Consider the following 17,531-nt stretch of genomic DNA (forward strand, 5'->3'; position numbering starts at 1 on the left):
ACGCTAAAAATAACGTTTAGGTTAGAGTTTAGCTATCTAGAAATATATCAACTCGGTTATATTCATAATAACTGTGATGTCTCCATTTCCCAAGGTTTGCATACGTTGCCTAGAAACCAAGTGTTTCGGGTGTTCTCCGAGCATCACACGCGTTTAGCATCACTTCCGGAAGCACAGTCCCGGATGTTTTGAAATCGACATCTTTCGGAGCAGGCGGTCGTTTCACGGCTTCCAGACTATATTCAGGTGAATTATTTTATATTGGGTCACAATGGGTTATCGTATATTCATATAGCATGAATACATAACTGCAAGTTTTAATTAAGTTTGTTTCAAATCGTTTGAACCTAAATGAATTGGGTTAGCATAGCTTGTAGTAGCGGTAATGTAGCCGGCATGATACGTCATTGGCCCAAAATATTCACAACACAGCATCCAGGTATTGTCTTATATCTGTAATTCCAGGTCCACTATGTCCAACGAAGACCTAATGTCAGTGGAATACGAAATTTTTGGAAGAGTGCAAGGTGTATTTTTTCGGAAATACACTCAAGTGAGTTTGACATTGATATAACTTTAGCCCATGAGAATGTAGCCTCTATATACGTCTTTTAAAGAAAATTAAATCTGAAGTCTAACTTGATATCTTTTTCTGGTGCTTAGAACTGCATATGCATCAAAGGTGATGGAGGCAGTGGGATGTGGTTTAGTTTTAAATCAAGTTTAATCATTTATGTTTGTAATAACATGTAGTCTTTGTCTTCTGTATTAGGTCTAATTATTTATGTTAAAGACCCATCCAGTCCCTTACCACTATCTTATCACAGCAGTCTTCTTATCAGTTGCCTACTTCTACTTTTCTCTTACTTACTATTTTCTACTTTTCTCTTACTTACTATTTTCCAGGCAGAAGGGAAGAAGCTTGGCCTGGTTGGATGGGTCCAAAACACAGCAGCAGGAACTGTCCAGGGGCAGCTACAAGGCCCGAGCAGCAAGGTGAAAGAAATGCAAGAATGGCTGAGATCAACTGGGAGCCCCAAATCAAACATAAGCAAGGCAGAGTTTAGGAACGAGAAAACAGTGGAGAGCCTAGAACACTCATCTTTTAACATTGTAAAATAGAATAACATATTAATGCTGACATAGATGTTTTATTTATTTAGTATTTTTTATTGTTTGGAATGCAGCTCAAGATTTGTGTCTGTGAGGTCTCCTTAACATCTACAATAAATACATTAACATTAATAAATGAGAAAGCCCTTCCAGCAGACTTCACATTGTTTGAACTTTACTTACTAACAGCAATAAAGCTTGTTAAAAGTTGTCTGAGTTGTTATCAGTGGTTACCACATTACTTAACAGACTATAACTATATCTTTTTGAAAAGGGAAATAAACTAACTTAATACCAGAAAACATTCTGCTGAGCAAACAGGCATTGATATGACCTTGGAAATCTGTTATCAACATCTTCATCGGCCTCCATAAAACTAACCAAAGGAATATGACAGGCCTGGTGAATTAATACATCTTCGTCACAGTGTTGCTGCCCTCTTATGGTAAAGACTGAGTTCTGCAGTTGGCTGTGGAGTAACACTGAAAAATAGCTAAAGATATAAAATCAGTTTGTGAATTTTTATTAAAAAGGGAAATACTCATGAAAGATTGAACTGATTTTGTGACAGGCTTATAAAATTAGATTTGCCATGGAGTATAGAGGCAGGAAAAGAAAAAAAGAGTAGAGGTTTACAAGAACAAGGCTGTCATAATCTGTCCACTTTATACAAATTTAAAATAAAGAGCATTACATTAAGAAAATGTACGATGTGACTCTTGGGGGATTAATAAGAATGAAGAGGAGAATATTTTTTCAGGCGTTGACAATGAATATTTGGTGAGAATTTACATGAATTGACAAAACATACAAAGCTTCACAACATTTTTTGGGCATTCAGAAGTTTGCGCTTACTTGGTTGTGTGGCTCTTATACTACTATGGGTTGCATATCTGGATCAATTAGGCAAAAAAGGGAAATGATGGGTTCTAGGGCTTCGTGGTGTTTTTAAGCCACCTAAATTACAATATATGTAAAGAAATAATTTATCATGCAGCTTAACCACAATAGCACAAAAGTCACTTGTTAGATTCTAAGAAAATGTATCTTGTTAAAACCCAAATTATTAAAATGTAATTAAATCAAGCACAGCTGTGTCATTTAACATATGTTATAACAAACTTAACAAGGAGTAAAAGGTCATAAGTTGCACAGTAGAGAACAGGAATTCTCCTGTGGCACTTGAAGTTGGCAGAATTAAAAACATGCAAGAGGACAAAAAATAAAGCAAATTTTCTCCTGTATTGTCCTTATTATATGTACTTAATATAATGACTTGAGAATAAATATGTTAAAGGAAATGTCTGTTCGAAAGCCTGCAATGTTTTGGTTCGCTGATGATGACAGAATGGATTAGTGGTTTAATTTTAGTTATAAATTGGCTACTTTTGTTTCCAGAGCTTGGGAAAAATATCGTCAGAATGGTTTATTGGCCTTAATATGTATACATGATACCATTATAATCATGTCATATAAATCAACCAAAATGTAACTTAAAATAGAAAGTAATTAGTTAATAAAATACAAGAGAGTGGTATAAACACATGACATAGCACACTCCGTCCACTAGGTGGCGGTGTGCACGTTAACAGCTGGTTGCCAACGAGCGAAAAAAAGAAGAGGACGGTTAAGCCGAGCTGTAGGTCCTTCACACCAGCAGATGGCACTGTTAGCTTTGACTGTTAGCTGCTACGGTTATCTCTTGTGTTTAACGTTGACTGTAAACAGCAGCTAAGTTTAATTTAAGCCTGTGTTTTTGGTAGTTCAGTCGTAGTTCATTTTCTATTTTATGTAATGTGGCGCCAGTGTGTTTTTTTTAATGTCTTGCAGTCTAAAAAATGTTTGAACTTAAAGGACTAGCTAGCGGCAGGCTAAAGTTATCGGACGTTAGCTACCAACAGCTAATATCAAGCCCCTCACGTACTTTTTAACGTTTCTGTGTGACTAGGACAGGGACTAATTTTAATGACCACAATGATTAAGTGTTTGCCTACAGAAGTTCAGGGGAAACTTCGTTCCGGTGTTGCTATCCCCTGCCTTCAGCAGTGTGTCGAGGAGCTTATGCTGAACAGCATTGATGCCGGTGCGACCTGTGTGGGGGTCAGGATGGACATGGAGGCGTTCAAAGTGCAGGTAATCGATAACGGTGCTGGGATAAACGCTGAGGATATGGAGAATGTGGGAAACAGATATTACACAAGCAAATGCAGCTCTGTTGAAGACATGGAGAATCTCAGGTGGTATGGTTTCAGAGGAGAAGCCTTAGCAAGTGTAGTTTCTCTAGCTACTCTTGTTGAAATCTCATCTCGGACCAGATCATCAGTGAAAACTCACGTCAAACTTTTCAAGGATGGCAAGAGCATGGATGTGTTTGAGGCAGAGACTGCTAGACCCTCTGCAGGGACAACTGTTGTCATTTGTAGCTTCTTCCACAACATGCCAGTCCGGAGGAAGAGGATGGATGCTGTCCTGGAGGGAGAGAGGATCAGACACAGAGTGGAGGCTATTTCTCTGATGCATCCCTCTTTGTCTTTCACCCTGAAGAATGACTGCACAGGAGCCATGATGGTGCAGCTCCCGAAAGCTAGAAACACCTACCACAGGTTTGTTCAGATACACAGCATCGGGCGGGCACAGAAACTTGGAGAAATCAGTCACACACATGGACATTATGAAGTGATCGGCCACATTGGCAGAGAAGGACATTACAACAACAGCTTGCAGTATTTGTATGTAAATGACCGACTGCTCCTGAAAACACGGTTACACAAGCTGCTGAACTTTCTCCTACGCAAACTAAGCAGCTCAAATCAGAAAAACGACAGTCCGGATGGGCCGTCTGCCATGAGGAGTCCAAAGCACAAGCGAAGCCAAGAGCTGCATGGAGTATACATCATCAATATTAAATGCCCTTACTCAGAGTATGACATATGTCTTGAGCCTGCCAAAACTCTAATAGAGTTCAGAGATTGGGATGGCATTTTGCTCTGTGTAGAAGAGGCAGTGAAAGCTTTTCTGCGCAAGGAGAACTTGGTGGCTGAACTTTCTCAAGATGACTTGGACTATTTATCTCCCAAATTGTTTGGCACTCACAATACAGACCAAGAGGGGCACCAAGGTAGCAATTGTGGCCAAGAAAGTAGCAGAGCTTCCACACTAGATTGCAGTATTGGAATGAAACTGGTATCTGATTCTGTTCATCGTAAGGTCAAAGATGACAGTGCATGTGAGGACAGTGTTTGCAGGGTGTCTGGTCAAATGCAGTGCAAAGAAGAGAGTGAACAATCAGAGCTGAAAAAGGTTTCTGCAAATGAGTTGGAAAAAAGAGAAAGTGAAGGGAAAAAAGAATGTAAAGGTGAGCCACCGTGTGATCTACAAAGACCAGAACCTGAATCGGACAGTAACCTGACAGAAAATGACGAGTCAATATGCTGTGAATCTAGGGAAGACTTGTCAAGTCCAGTCAGACAACTACAATGTGAAAAACTGGACAGCGAGAAGCTATTAAACAATTCTACCCCGATCAGTAATGTGACTTTGCTTCATAGCATCCCTCAACACATTCAGATGGATTTAAACAGTAAGGAGCAAATTTTACCTGACTGCCAGGGTACAGATAGATGTGCACGTACTTTTAAAAGTAACAGAAAGATAAGTCTGAGTGATCCATACATTCATGAAAGTCTGCAGACTCAGGACCCGTCCCAAATCACCAAGGCAGTGTTTCAGAAGCCAAGTTTAGTAAGAGAATGTGAAGAGAGATCCCTTGGATCAAAACGCAAAATCTCATTGGGTGCAGTCCACGACAGATCGTGTCAGACACAATGCAAAGACTTTGCTCCTGTCATTCCCTCCAAGATTCACCGAATTGCTTCTACTAAAATGTTAAGTAGAGAATCTGGATCTCTTGAGAAGTTTAGACGAGTATATGGTAAGTCTGCTGAGCAGAAATTACCCTCCCAAGAGACTCATCAAGAAAACATTGCAAGACCTCCTCAGAAAGGAAGCTTTTTTATAAATTCCCAGAATTTGTTTCGGCAGAAAGATCAGCAAGATGGTGATGTTACAGAAAGAGATAAGGAGGAAACACAGAGGAGCCTGCAAAGCCCACCTGCCCTCTCAGTTTTCACCAAATTAAAGCCGGTGTCAGGGTTGAATAAAAGCAAAACATCTTCAGAATCACCGGACAGCGACTGCCTCAGTGGTGGTGATGATGGCATCCAAGACAGCAATAACAACGAGAATCCTTGTGACAATGCACTGAACCCAGAGCCAGCCCCAGGCTGCAGTTCAAATCCTGAGCTGGCCGAGAGGGAAGAGGCCACAACATCTGGCGACTGGCTTCATCACTATGATACATCTGTGGGCAAGATGGTTTACGTCAACAAAGTGACGGGGCTCAGCCGATACGACGACCCGCCTGCCGAAGAAACACAAGTGCACTGTACATCTGATGTCACCAATATGGCAGTTACTGTCCTCTCTGAAATGGGTGAGTTGGTTATTTTTCTGTGCTTTATAAAATAACGAGATCAGTATGCACAGCGAGTCCTGTCCTGTCACTGTTGTGCCTGTTTCTTAAACTGTAGGGATGGAATACAGATGTTACCCATTTCAGATGGATCTAGTGTTGCCCTTCCTCCCTAAATCCAGGACAGAGAGAGTGATTAGTTCAGGGTTTGATGACAGAGGTACCTCACAGACAGATTAGATAGATGACTGAAGGATATCAAGACAAACAAAATATATAATAAATAAATTCTGGCTTTTTTTTTTCACGTATTATCTTGTTTTTCTTAACAGATGACAGTGGTGAAACCTCCAACTCACTCACCTCATTGTACTCGAAATGGAATAACCCTGTGTTTGTCCGACCTCCTATGGTAAACAAAACTTTAACTGTATTAAAATGTGTTTCACATTTGTATTACTTCTAAATTGCATCTGAAATCTCATGCTGTTTTAATGTTGCATTAAGAACTCTGCTTGCCGACAGGTTGGTGTGGACATATCCACAGGGCAAGCTGACGGACTGGCTGTCAAAGTCCACAACATCCTGTTTCCATACCGGTTTTCTAAGGACATGATTCATTCAATGAAGGCACATATCTCTCTTGAATCTTCCCTCAAAATGTTCCTTTTAATGTGTCGGCCATATCGCATTTTATGTTTGCCTTTTGCCATGTATGTTTATTGTAATAACCTTTTAATTACCTCTTAGGTGATTCATCAAGTGGATAAGAAGTTTCTTGCATGTCTCATCAATACAAGAGAAAACGAGCCTACAACACTCGCTGAAACAGATGGTATGAACATGAACTTTACTCTTGTGTCGTTTGTTGTTTTACCTAAATCTCATGCGCTTTATTTTGAAACCCCAGGAAACCTTCTTGTGCTGGTGGATCAACATGCTGCACACGAGAGAGTGCGACTTGAAAATCTAGTTGCAGGTAAAAAACAGACAAACAGAATTTATTTCACGAATGAACTGTTAATTTCATAATTCTGTAGCTGGGACCCTGATGTGATGCTGCAGTCATGACTGTTTGTGCTGTCATAGATTCGTATGAGGATGATCCAGATGCACCAGGAGAGAGACGCCTGTGTTCATCGAACATTTTGCCACCTCTTGAGATCAGTGTAACAGAAGAGGACCTCAGGTTGCTCAGGTGAGTTTTGGAAATGATAGAAAAACTATTAAACCAAATCTTTAAGTCAGTGAGTGATTTATAAGGAAAGATTTCTACTGTCTGTTGAATGAAAATTGTCAAAATTGTTTACCGTTATTTGGAGCACTTAGCTGGACTGATGCAGGACCTGTGTGCGCTGTATGTTCAGGAACCACAGCCTGTAAATGAAGGCATTTAAGATATGATATGTTTTACTTTATTCTAATTAGTTTATCATTGCTTGATGGATTTACTTACCCTGCATTTGGCCTTAAAGTCTTTAAGATTTAAGAGCCTGCTGTCTGCTCTTTACAACGACCAAGACACCCGGCTGCGGATTTTGGCAATGAGGTGAAGGATGGGAGCAATAAAGATGGCAGAAAGAGTGGGCGCAGTGACGCAGCCTCATTTCACCCCTGTCTTTACTCAGAGCTGTTGCGTAGCACTTTGGCTTGCGAGCCATCATTCAGTAGCGTCAGGGCACTAAAGTTCAATTAGTGGGAGTCTGTATTAATAGTAGAGTGTACACTGTCAACTTTGACATTTGTTCATTGTGTTTTTCTTGCAAGCACTTCGCCTGATTTCCACACACTGATTGCTACAGTCCTCCTTGTTCCCCCTTTTTATTGTTGTTAAAGTAAAGACATCCTGGAGCTCTTAGCCCTTTGTCATTAAGATTTTCTGAGCTACATTTCTTGATAATATGAGGCCTCACAGATACTGACACACAGTCACAATAATCTTTGCTCGTACCAGCAGCCAAACTCTAAAACTTTTAAACCAACTTTCATAATGGCTGTGTAGTCGTTTGTTGCACTGGGTGTTTTTTGTTCAAACCTGTTTGTTTCATATGAACATTGTTACATTGGTATGATCTTTGAGCAGAGTTTAGTGACCCTTGCTCTTACAGGTCCTGTCAGCCACATTTGCGAACTTTGGGCTTGGAAGTGACGTTCTCAGAGGCAGCAGATCCACACGTTTTAGTAGGGAAAGTGCCGCTGTGCTTCATTGAAAAGGAGAGTAATGAGCTCAGAAGGGGAAGACCTTCTGTCATCAAGCCCATTGTGGAGGTAAGACTTCTGAAACCTCAGTTTGAAGACTATCTATTGTATGAATCATGCCCTTATGTTAACCATTTTGCTTTTTCTCTGTAATCAGGAGTATCTCCGAGAGCAGATTGAGGTAAGCTTGGAAGTGTCTTTCTAGCTACCAAACCTTTTTCATAACTCAATAACAGCTAAAAGGTATTCTTTCTTCTTCGTCTCAGTTACTTTGCTCAACAGGTAGAGTCAGAGGAACTCTGCCTCTCACTGTGCTGAAGGTGCTAGCCTCCCTAGCATGCCACGGTAACCTTCCTTCCATCCTTCATTCTATTGATTTTGCAACAGTGCTTCAGTAAACTATAGTCTCATACTAAAAACTTTTAAAATCATTTGTATACGTTGTCACATTTAACAGGTGCCATCAAGTTTAATGATGTCCTGAGTAGAGATGAATGCTGCAGCTTGGTGGCGTCCTTGTCCTCCTGCCAGCTGCCCTTTCAGTGTGCCCATGGCCGTCCATCCATCGCTCCGTTGGTAGACGTCCTCCATTTGGACAAAGACCAGAAGGTACAACTGTGGAGTAGCACATCTGACTTTGTACTAAATGTAGTATTTAAGGAAGTCTAAATCACAGCTACCTGGTGGTGACTAAGCAACCTTTTTTTTCTTGCAGGAATTACAGAAACCCAACCTCCGAAAGCTCAGAAGAATGTACAAAGCATGGCAACTGTATGGAAATAGATGAGTGGGTATACGTTTTATTTTAAATGTGTAGTTTACTAACAACAAAATGAAATGTTACTCATACAATTTCCCGCATTAAATGACTTGAATAGTCAAAACGTGTTTATTAGATCCACTGCAAAGGTGTGCTCCAGGTGCCTTTGCTGCACCCAAAGGGAGGTCAGTTTTTTCTACTCCATCAACATAAAAACTTTACAAAAGTAAAATGTGTTGAACATGTTTAAATTCTGTGATCTCTCTGCACCATCTTTTTACCGCTTTGATAATGAATTGAATCATCAGTAGCAGTTTGGATGATTGCTCTGTGCTCACAATCTTTAATCAGTATTAACACAGTCCGTCACCTCTTTGTAGTTCTTTGCTTCCGTGCAATGCACTCTGTTCAATCTGTCCAATTGGTCTGGGACTCCCCCACTGCCTAATGACAATCATTAGCGTCATAACCTCACTGACTCATTGAACATCTGCTGAAAGCAAAAACTGGTCAGGACTTTTTTCTGGATGTACAACTTGTGGTCAAAGAGTCACATCTGAGGGGAGTGGTTTGGCACTATTTCTCCATTATCAACTCAGTGGAACTACACTGCAGCGCGGGGCAAACGAAATCCTTTCAAGTAAAAGTGGAAAACAAACCAACGTATTATAAATTGATATCAGACCAGAAAAGTAAAATGATTACTTTTGTTTTCTGACCTCAAAGGCTTGAAATGACACAATGGCTGTTTTTACAGTCAAAGTGATTACAGAGAAAGAGCTTTCCCGTGTGCCCTGTGCAAAATAAAGTATTTATTTTAAGTGGATGCAATTGGAGTATATATTACAAGAATGTCTCTATTATTGAGGATGTAGTGACCCGACGTCTTAACGTCTAAGTTTGCATTTTTGGCTTGAAAATACGAGGAGCCCTTCAGCAAGTTTGCCCCATGTTACAGTGAGACACAATCAAGTACCTTCATTATTACATTTACTGTTTAGCTGAATGCCAACCTTATACTTGCCTATGAGCAGCACATTTTTTGTTTTCTACTTGTAGACATTTTTTGAGTTGTACTGCAAACTCCAGGTTCAAAGGGACAAGGATCAGCAAGCACACAGAAAGTCTAGACATCTTACTAATCCCCTTCTATTGTGATGGAGGTGAAGGATGGTGCTGCTCCTGTCAATGGCAGCAGCCCCTCTTCTCCTCTCCTCTGCTCTCCTTCTCCTCCCCCCAAGTTCCGGGTCTGGTCACGTGACATCTCCGCCCCCACATGTGCAATCTCTCCTCCTCACCACCGCCTCCCCAAGTAAACAATTCAGCATCATTTCATTATGTCTGCTAACAGCCGTCGATTCTTATCTTTATAAACGACAGTCCCACATTGCTGAGCTTATACCGAGACATCTGCCAGACGGTAAAGTAAAAAAAAAAAAGCAGTATGTTTGTAAAATATAATCATAAAAATAAGCAGAGGGAAATAATTTTGGCGCAATTTCATTTGTTAGCGACATTTACCAATTAAATCACATTTATATTAGCTTATTGAAGTAAATATAGTAGATATTGTTCGGCTATATATATATATAAACGTATTTTACCCTTGATTTAATGAATGCATCAGAACATCCAGTTTTCATCGCCCAGCAAATGGTTACATATGTGCATTTATAAATAGGCACACGTTTCTCACCTCACATGCATTCTTATGAACCGATATTCGTGAATGAGAGTAAAAACTGCCCCACGTGAAGCGACGACGTTGTGATTTTAATCCAAACCAAATATGCTGAAACAATATTAGTCATGTGGGAAATAAAAAAGACAGTAAATGTAAAAAATAATGTTTTTTTTACCCCAAAATATAGGCCTGTGTGGCTGTCAGTCTGCCCCCCCTCCCCCTCCGCGGATGGTACAGTCTTGGTTCATTCATAAAATTCTAGCAGAGCATAAAAGGAGGGGCTTGCATTCTAGTCGTCCAGTTACCAGGTATATACCTGGAGAAAAGACCCGTGCCGCTCTGCCCAGCGGAAGGCCAGAGCCATATTTATCACTGATCAGGACCTGTGTTATTTTTTCCTCGTGATGTATCATAACCTGACGCCTGACATGGATTCAGACTCTCCCACCTGCCGGACAGAGTCTCCTGCCGGGACACTCTGCCAGAAGACGCCAGAAGAGGCGATCTCCCCAGCTTCCTCCTCAGAGAGCAGTGCAAAGGTATGAATGGCTTTTGTTGATCATGTATTCAACATGCAGCTCAGGAGAAACTCAACATTAAATGTGTAAATCTTTTATGTCATCTGCCTGTTCGTGGTGGGGGGGGGGGGGGAGGTGACACTGATTGATAAGATTTTAATTAACTGAGTGCGCTTAATTTTTTAACATCATTTCTGATACGTTTGTTATTTGATCACACTGGAGGTGAAATCACATGGAAACGTGACAAAATAGCATCGCTGGTCGGGTTGTTTTGATTCCGACGTCCTGGGACCAAATGTGAGCGTGTCGATGCAGCGGTTCATTGAGAAAAATAAATCCATTCAGGAGACTCCACAGCATCTCTGCGTCAGTGTTGACGTCAGAAACAATGAGAAAGTCAAATATTGATCTGGAGAGGGCTATTTCGGGTTGGGTATATTTCAAGAAAATTAAACACAGTCAGGCTACCCTCCGTTTGAGACTCTAAAAAATATGACTGTGTGCTTTATTGATGTTTTTTAATATAACGAGATATGCTTTAAATCGATCATTTATTTTTAAATATCTTAGTTATAGTACTCATTATTGATTTATTTCCATTTTTCCAGGAGGTCTGCGAAGACATGAGCGTTGAAGACACTCCATTTGTTCCAACAGTCACTGCAATTTCCTCTACCCCAGATTTCCAGTGGATGGTCCAGCCTACGATCATTACATCTGTCTCCCCGTCTCTGGGTAGCAAGCAAGCCAATGAAGCACAAAGCTCTCACCAGGCAACACCCAAAGAGGGCGGGAGTAAGGGAAAAAATGCTGTCAGAAAGGGGAAAACAGAGCAGGTAGGTCTGCTCAGATGAAGTCTACCTGCTATTGGACAGAATAGTCAATAGTGTAAATTTACATGTGCCAATCTGAATTCCTTGTGTGCAACAGTGCTATTATGCATGCAGCTCTGGTAGCGTGTGCCGGCTGTGTGCCTTCCTTAGGCACCCAATTTATATTCAGGTCACAGCAAGTCTGCAACAATGGTCTATTTTTAGACGCATTGCAGCGAAACATGCTTTTGCCAGCCTTCAGAGGGTGAATTGGCAACGGATGTAGCGGATTAGGAGATGAAATGGCTGGATTCTTCAAGGTAATAACTGAATTATTTCTGTCCCATCCCAGCTGTCTCCAGAGGAGGAAGAGAAGAAGAGGGTAAGGAGGGAGAGGAATAAAATGGCTGCAGCAAAGTGTCGCAACAGACGGAGGGAACTCACAGATACACTGCAAACTGTAAGTAAACAGTGATGCATTTACTCAGCTGTCATTTAGCACCCGCTGTTTGTGTCTTTTCCAATGTGGATGATTTTGGATGTCGATTAATTCAAAGGAGACGGACAAGCTGGAGGAGGAAAAAGCAGCCCTGGAGACAGAGATAGCCAACCTCCTGAAAGAGAAAGAACGGCTTGAATTCATCCTTTCTACACACAAACCAATGTGCCAGATGTCAGAGGAGTTAGAGTCCATTTTCCAGGAGCCCACAGGGTCCCCGGTGCTCCCGCCCAGTCCAGACGAGGACAGACTTCCAGAGGATGGCATCCAGGAAGCTCCCTCGCTCCAGGACATGGACATCCCCAGCGATCCGTCCACAGCCATCTCTGGGAACTCCAACATCCTCCTGTGTGCCAGTGCTGACATCAACATCTGCGATCTGGAGCCCTCTCTGGACATTAAGGAGGGGCTTCTGGAGAATATGCTGCCCAGTTTGGAGGATAAAACCCCCATGGAGACGGCTCGGTCCGTGCCAGACATTGACCTGAGCAGCTCTCTTGGGGTCTCGGACTGGGAGACCCTGTATAAGTCTGTTTCCAGCGACTTGGAGCCTCTCAGCACTCCTGTGGTCACCTCCACCCCCACCTGCAGCAGCTACCTGTCTGTGTTCACGTTTGCGTGTCCCGAGCTGGACTCTCTCACAGATGGACTTGACGGTCATAAAGGAGGAGGCGGGAAAGCTGAATCTGTTGACATCCTCAACTCCCCGACTCTCCTTGCCTTATAATGCACGGAGGGAAGTGATCTGTCTGATCTCTCTGGTTTCTCTGTTCCGCAAGTTCCTGACTTTGAAACGATGCCAGTGTGCTGTAACACTTCAAGGGAAACACTCATGAAATGTCTTGTGTGTGATGAAGCAAACATATAAACTTCTCCAGATAAATAGCCAACAGAGTGATGTAGCTAAAAGCATGGCTTTTGCTTTGACACGAGGGACAGAAGTAAGTTTTGATTTTAAATCGCATGCTGAGAAATTCCATATAATTTTCAAAGCTTATATATATCTGATCTGTTCCTAGATCTAAGATGTAATGTGGGATTTAATGTTACAGTATGGTTTTGTGTTTTTGGTGTCAATAGTATATTGATTGCTGTAAATGTTGTATTTACATATTCATCCATGTTTGAGTCCCTGCATACCTCAATGTCATCAACTGTGGTTTGACCTCATTGAAAGTTTTCCATGAAAACATCCAGTGCTATATACTATATATATATATATATATATATCTTATCAAGATGTAACTTATGATTTATTTTTTTACCTTTGAGATTTTGACTTATTTGTTAAATTTCAAAATAAGTGAAATGAGCATTGATTGCTTATCTATGCTGCTGAATAAATACAGTTAACATTCAGAGAGGTGTGTGGTGCTTTTTTGTGATCTTGGATTTGAACTTTACATATTATTTCCAATAATTTATAGGACTTTTGAACTTTTTGAAAAAGTATAAGCTTTTATTTTTCCGTTTCCGTTTATGTATTGGGGCTCCTGCGTGCTTCTGTATTTTCCGTGCAGGCCTCCATCTGAGCCTCCTTCTGTCGCTGCAGTCTGCAGCCTCAGTGTTTCTTTATGGGAGGAGCGGCGCGACTTCCCCACTTCTGCCCCCACTATGTACTTTTTTACATCCCTGCTTACGTTTGGCTGGCATAGCACAAGTTCCGCATTCCCAAATCCTCCCAGATTGGGATCACGTTTTAAATCGGGCTGATGCAACGATTTCCACTTTTTAAAATCTACTCTCGACCCTCGGCTGACCACAAGAAAGGACATTTTTTGCACCTGGGATCAAAGTCAGGTCAGTATACAAAACTTCACCAGCCGAAGGCTGAATATTTGTTAGATAGTAAATAGCTTATTGCCGCGCCACGCATGGGTCATAACGAGCACAGTTTGTGGACAGGCAGCGAGCACGTCTCTGATGTTTGAGCTTATTAACTCATATTCACCACAATCTCTGAGTCTGACGTGTTTTTCGGTGTTAAAAGTAGAACTGACATCTTATTAAGCATACCACACCAAGATCAGTCTCTTTTGTTTGCATGCTGCTTTTATATGGACCCACGGCTTGCACAATTCAGAACAAGATGTTCCTATTAAGTGTCCTTAAAATTTGTGTTGTGCATTGAATGTTAAAAACGTGTTTTTCTAAAGTGAAATCCGCTCCAAATGTGAAGCTGTAACGTTTTATCACTGCAGCTCTGGGATGGCAAGACAAAGTTACGTAACGTTAGCATGAATGCCGCACTGAAGAAAAACTTCCGCTTTCAAGTTGACCAATGGCTTCAGTGTTCATGGTGCAACACAATGTAGTTCACTTTATATGGCTGCACACATGTTCCTGAACTACTTAAAATTCATATTCACAAAGTAGCCTGTGGCTTTCTCCTGTAACAGTGCAGAGCTCAACACAATAGTCCCAACTCTGTCTGATCAGTGTAAGTTAATTGGGTTCTTGAGCCAGACAGAAAGACAGAAATGAATAGCTGTTTTAATCAAATCTTCACTTTGGATCATGATATATTCAAGTACTGTTTATTGGTCCAGATTGTGTACTTTAAGAAAATGCTTTTGAACCTATATGTTAAGGCTGTTTTTCTTTGGTTAATGCATTCCACATTTCTAATGCATTTATCTACACATGACCTCTAAACTCCTGTCGTTTTGCACATTTTAAAGATAGATTTTGCACATGGCCTTATCATATCATGTGTTTCAATCATGCCCGCAGAGTTCTACTGCAATTCTTTTTCCTTTCATGAGTAAGTTCATGAGTCCTTCCTTAACTATTTAGTGTATGCATACTTCACATGCATGGACTCAAACAGCCTGAGATTCAGCCTAACAAATGATGCCCTGCCAGGTGGTGTTTTCATGTGATATTTATATCAGAAATTGCTTGTTTATTCCTGCGGCGTGGACTAAAGGTCTGTGAGTAATCAACCTCAGATAGTAGTTTTTTGGCTGCATCATGTGGCTTGGAAATCCGCTGAGCTGTTGTAGTAATTTCCTGTGCCTTTGGCTGGCTTTGCGCTCACTCTTCTTTCATTGTTTTGGATAAATTCAAATGTTCATGTCAGCATTTTTACACTCGGACGTTTGCCAGTGTTGGACTAAAAAACATCTGTCTAACACAAAACACGTTAACAGTGTCATCTTTAATTTTTCATAAGGCTAAACAAAACAGTAGTATTGAGGTTCATACTTGACCACATTATCCTGAATTTGGCCACATTCTTCTCCCCTGACATTAAGAAGGAACCACAGTGTACGAGTATTTCTTGGCAATTGCTAGCTTTAAGTTTTCTTGAAATAAAAGGGGCATTTGTCGGAGTCTGCTTTGTACACTCCTGATGTTCTCTCTTTTGTCGTCTGGGGATGAAATCATGTACAGTTTTTTCCAAGATCTCTCTAAATGGTCGTATATTCATTCCAGAAAAAGAAGCAAAATAATAAAATTGCCTAATGAGAGCAGCCTCAGTATCCAGCTCCTGTAACAGACCAACGATTCATCAGAGTAAGTCTCGAAAGAAGCCGTGCACCTCAGGCAAAAAGGCTCTGAAACACTCTGTAGGTCAAACAAATCACTTCCATATTTATTTGCGTCTAATTTGTTGATGTAAAAGGCTTTTTTTCTACCCTCACTCCATAAAGACTGCCCCGGTTTGTACTATAAAAAGCAGAGCAGACAGAGGGTTTTGTGTTCTTCATTGATCTGGTTCATTGCAGTCTGAGTATGTCTCCCATTTTTCTCCCTCTGCCTCCTAGCTGTGGTCACGACCAAGGCTGACACGATGCCAGGACAAATCCCAGATCCCTCGGTGACGGCAGGCTCCCTGCCCAGCCTCGGCCCGCTGGCTGGGATCTCAGCCACCACGCTCACTGACAAGCTCAGATTCAGCGACTTCCAGGAGTTCGGAACAATGCTGTCACCTCTGCACTTCCTGGACAGCCTGGGGAAGAGGCCCCTTGTAATCAAAACTGAGGTATTTCAAACAAGAGTAGCTAATAACCAATAAATACATGATGCGAATGTAAACAGAACATTTGTAGTTTTTACTCATTAAGATGCTTTTCTTTTGAACATTTCTGTTTCCTCTGTGAAAAGAACAAATGCAACAATTGCAATTCATTATTCAAATTTAATTAAATAGATTTGTCACTTAATTTAATGCAAAATGATTTTGAATCTATAATAAACTTTTAAACTAAAAGAACCTTTGCAGCAGCATTGTACAACATTTTAGTCAACAGGTCCACCTAGTGGACATAGCGGGACATGATGCAGTCGTTTAATAAACAGCTCCGGAAATAAATAAGAGACCACTCCAAATGTTCCTTACATCAGCATCTCTCTCTTCATGTCATGGCCAGCCCAAACAAGATCTGAACCCCACTGAAAACCTCCTGAATGTGTTCAAGAGGAATATGGATGTTTGAATGTGAATGGATGGGTGTGAAGTCATCGAACAAACCCAACAGCAATGTGAAAGTCTTCCGAGATGCATGAACGCTGTAATTAAAAACCAGGATTATTCCACCAAACATTGATTTCTGAACTCTTCCTGAGTTAAAACTTTAGTATTCTGTTATTCTGTTGTTTTCTTTGCATTATTCTGCAAAGAAAAAATAGCTCTGAAAAAGTAGGGAGAAATGTGGTCTACAATCAAACAAAAGTTAATTTAACAGAAACACCAACCTATAAATAGTAGAACCTGAGAAACACATGTATTTGCAGCGGTCTCTGGAGTTGTGTTTTTGTTTTTGTGTCATTGAGTTTTTCATAAGTAAGCAGTGAGATGATGCTGCCATGAATACTCTGACAGAGACTTACAAAAACCATAGTGGAAACATATATAAACTTAAAAAATACAGCTATTATAGTTAGTATAGTCATATGACAATGTAATATAAAGATGGTAAGATAATGCTTTTTTATGATTTCATCATCGTACTCTGATACAAGAAAAGTCTCCCAAAGCACAGCCACTTGCATCACAACTTAACCTCACATCTTTTTACTTGTACTTGTGTTCAGCGAGATGAAGAGGAGGAGAGGCGGAGCCGAAGGCGAGAGAAAAACAAAGTGGCCGCAGCTCGATGTCGAAACAAAAAGAAAGAGAGGACTGATTATCTACAAAAGGTGATACATATCTAGCTCTGCAAACTTTCATATTTATCTGTTGTAATGTCAAAAACATTCTTCCTACTAATCCTCCTATTAATTCTTGTTCCCTCCTTCCTCTCACAGGAATCGGAGCGATTAGAGATGTTAAACTCTGGCCTTAAATCCCAGATCGAGGAGCTGAAGCTGGAACGGCAGCAACTGATCCTCATGCTAAACCGCCACCGCCCCACGTGTATTGTCAGGACTGATAGTGTCAAAACCCCGGAGAGCGAGGTGAACCCCCTGCTGCAGCAGCTGGAGGCCAAGTGAAGTTTACAGCAGAGAAGAAGAAGCCAACAAAGA

At 41.0% G+C, this 17,531-nt stretch overlaps 3 protein-coding genes across 6 annotated transcripts; all 3 read left to right on the top strand.

Annotated features, from left to right (window-relative positions):
- The first annotated feature begins 176 nt into the window (after positions 1-176).
- On the top strand, positions 177-1,324 carry acyp1 (acylphosphatase 1, erythrocyte (common) type). The gene is made up of 3 exons (XM_069661900.1): positions 177-246; positions 466-553; positions 907-1,324. Exons 2-3 carry the CDS (start codon positions 473-475, stop codon positions 1,120-1,122), a joined length of 297 nt encoding a protein of 98 aa, XP_069518001.1. The 5' UTR covers positions 177-246; positions 466-472; the 3' UTR covers positions 1,123-1,324.
- A 1,609-nt stretch (positions 1,325-2,933) lies between these two features.
- On the top strand, positions 2,934-13,324 carry LOC138591315 (protein c-Fos-like). Of its 4 annotated transcripts, none has more exons than XM_069661869.1 (11): positions 2,934-5,605; positions 5,917-5,996; positions 6,110-6,214; positions 6,335-6,563; positions 6,674-6,782; positions 7,693-7,852; positions 7,941-7,964; positions 8,050-8,128; positions 8,241-8,392; positions 8,499-8,570; positions 10,666-10,723. In XM_069661869.1, exons 1-10 carry the CDS (start codon positions 3,079-3,081, stop codon positions 8,568-8,570), a joined length of 3,537 nt encoding a protein of 1,178 aa, XP_069517970.1. In that variant the 5' UTR covers positions 2,934-3,078; the 3' UTR covers positions 10,666-10,723. The 4 variants fall into 4 exon arrangements, with proteins under 4 accessions (XP_069517970.1, XP_069517971.1, XP_069517973.1 ...); XM_069661870.1 differs by lacking the exon at positions 10,666-10,723 and having other exon boundaries at positions 6,335-6,419; positions 6,495-6,563; positions 8,499-8,734; XM_069661872.1 differs by lacking the exons at positions 2,934-5,605; positions 5,917-5,996; positions 6,110-6,214; ... (4 more) ...; positions 8,050-8,128; positions 8,241-8,392 and adding exons at positions 11,357-11,584; positions 11,913-12,020; positions 12,118-13,324 and having other exon boundaries at positions 8,519-8,570; positions 10,666-10,766.
- Positions 13,325-13,684: 360 nt separating this feature from the next.
- Positions 13,685-17,509, top strand: LOC138590947 (jun dimerization protein 2-like). The gene is made up of 4 exons (XM_069661392.1): positions 13,685-13,859; positions 15,830-16,047; positions 17,100-17,204; positions 17,313-17,509. Exons 1-4 carry the CDS (start codon positions 13,772-13,774, stop codon positions 17,496-17,498), a joined length of 597 nt encoding a protein of 198 aa, XP_069517493.1. The 5' UTR covers positions 13,685-13,771; the 3' UTR covers positions 17,499-17,509.
- Positions 17,510-17,531: the final 22 nt, after the last annotated feature.

Source organism: Semicossyphus pulcher, unplaced genomic scaffold, assembly GCF_022749685.1.
Source record: "Semicossyphus pulcher isolate SPU_LCO1_2020_fin unplaced genomic scaffold, fSemPul1.0.p SCAF_14, whole genome shotgun sequence".
Lineage (NCBI taxonomy): Eukaryota > Metazoa > Chordata > Actinopteri > Labriformes > Labridae > Semicossyphus > Semicossyphus pulcher.

Bases quoted from the DNA above. Each gene is read 5' to 3' on its own strand.
- LOC138590947 (XM_069661392.1), top strand. From the start codon at position 13,772: ATGCAACGATTTCCACTTTTTAAAATCTACTCTCGACCCTCGGCTGAC. The intron at 16,048-17,099 runs GTATTTCAAACA...ACTTGTGTTCAG, and splicing joins CCCTTGTAATCAAAACTGAG to CGAGATGAAGAGGAGGAGAG. The intron at 17,205-17,312 runs GTGATACATATC...TTCCTCTCACAG, and splicing joins GGACTGATTATCTACAAAAG to GAATCGGAGCGATTAGAGAT.
- acyp1 (XM_069661900.1), top strand. From the start codon at position 473: ATGTCCAACGAAGACCTAATGTCAGTGGAATACGAAATTTTTGGAAGA. The intron at 554-906 runs GTGAGTTTGACA...ACTATTTTCCAG, and splicing joins TTTTTCGGAAATACACTCAA to GCAGAAGGGAAGAAGCTTGG.
- LOC138591315 (XM_069661869.1), top strand. From the start codon at position 3,079: ATGACCACAATGATTAAGTGTTTGCCTACAGAAGTTCAGGGGAAACTT. The intron at 5,997-6,109 runs GTAAACAAAACT...GCTTGCCGACAG, and splicing joins TGTTTGTCCGACCTCCTATG to GTTGGTGTGGACATATCCAC. The intron at 7,853-7,940 runs GTAAGACTTCTG...CTCTGTAATCAG, and splicing joins TCATCAAGCCCATTGTGGAG to GAGTATCTCCGAGAGCAGAT.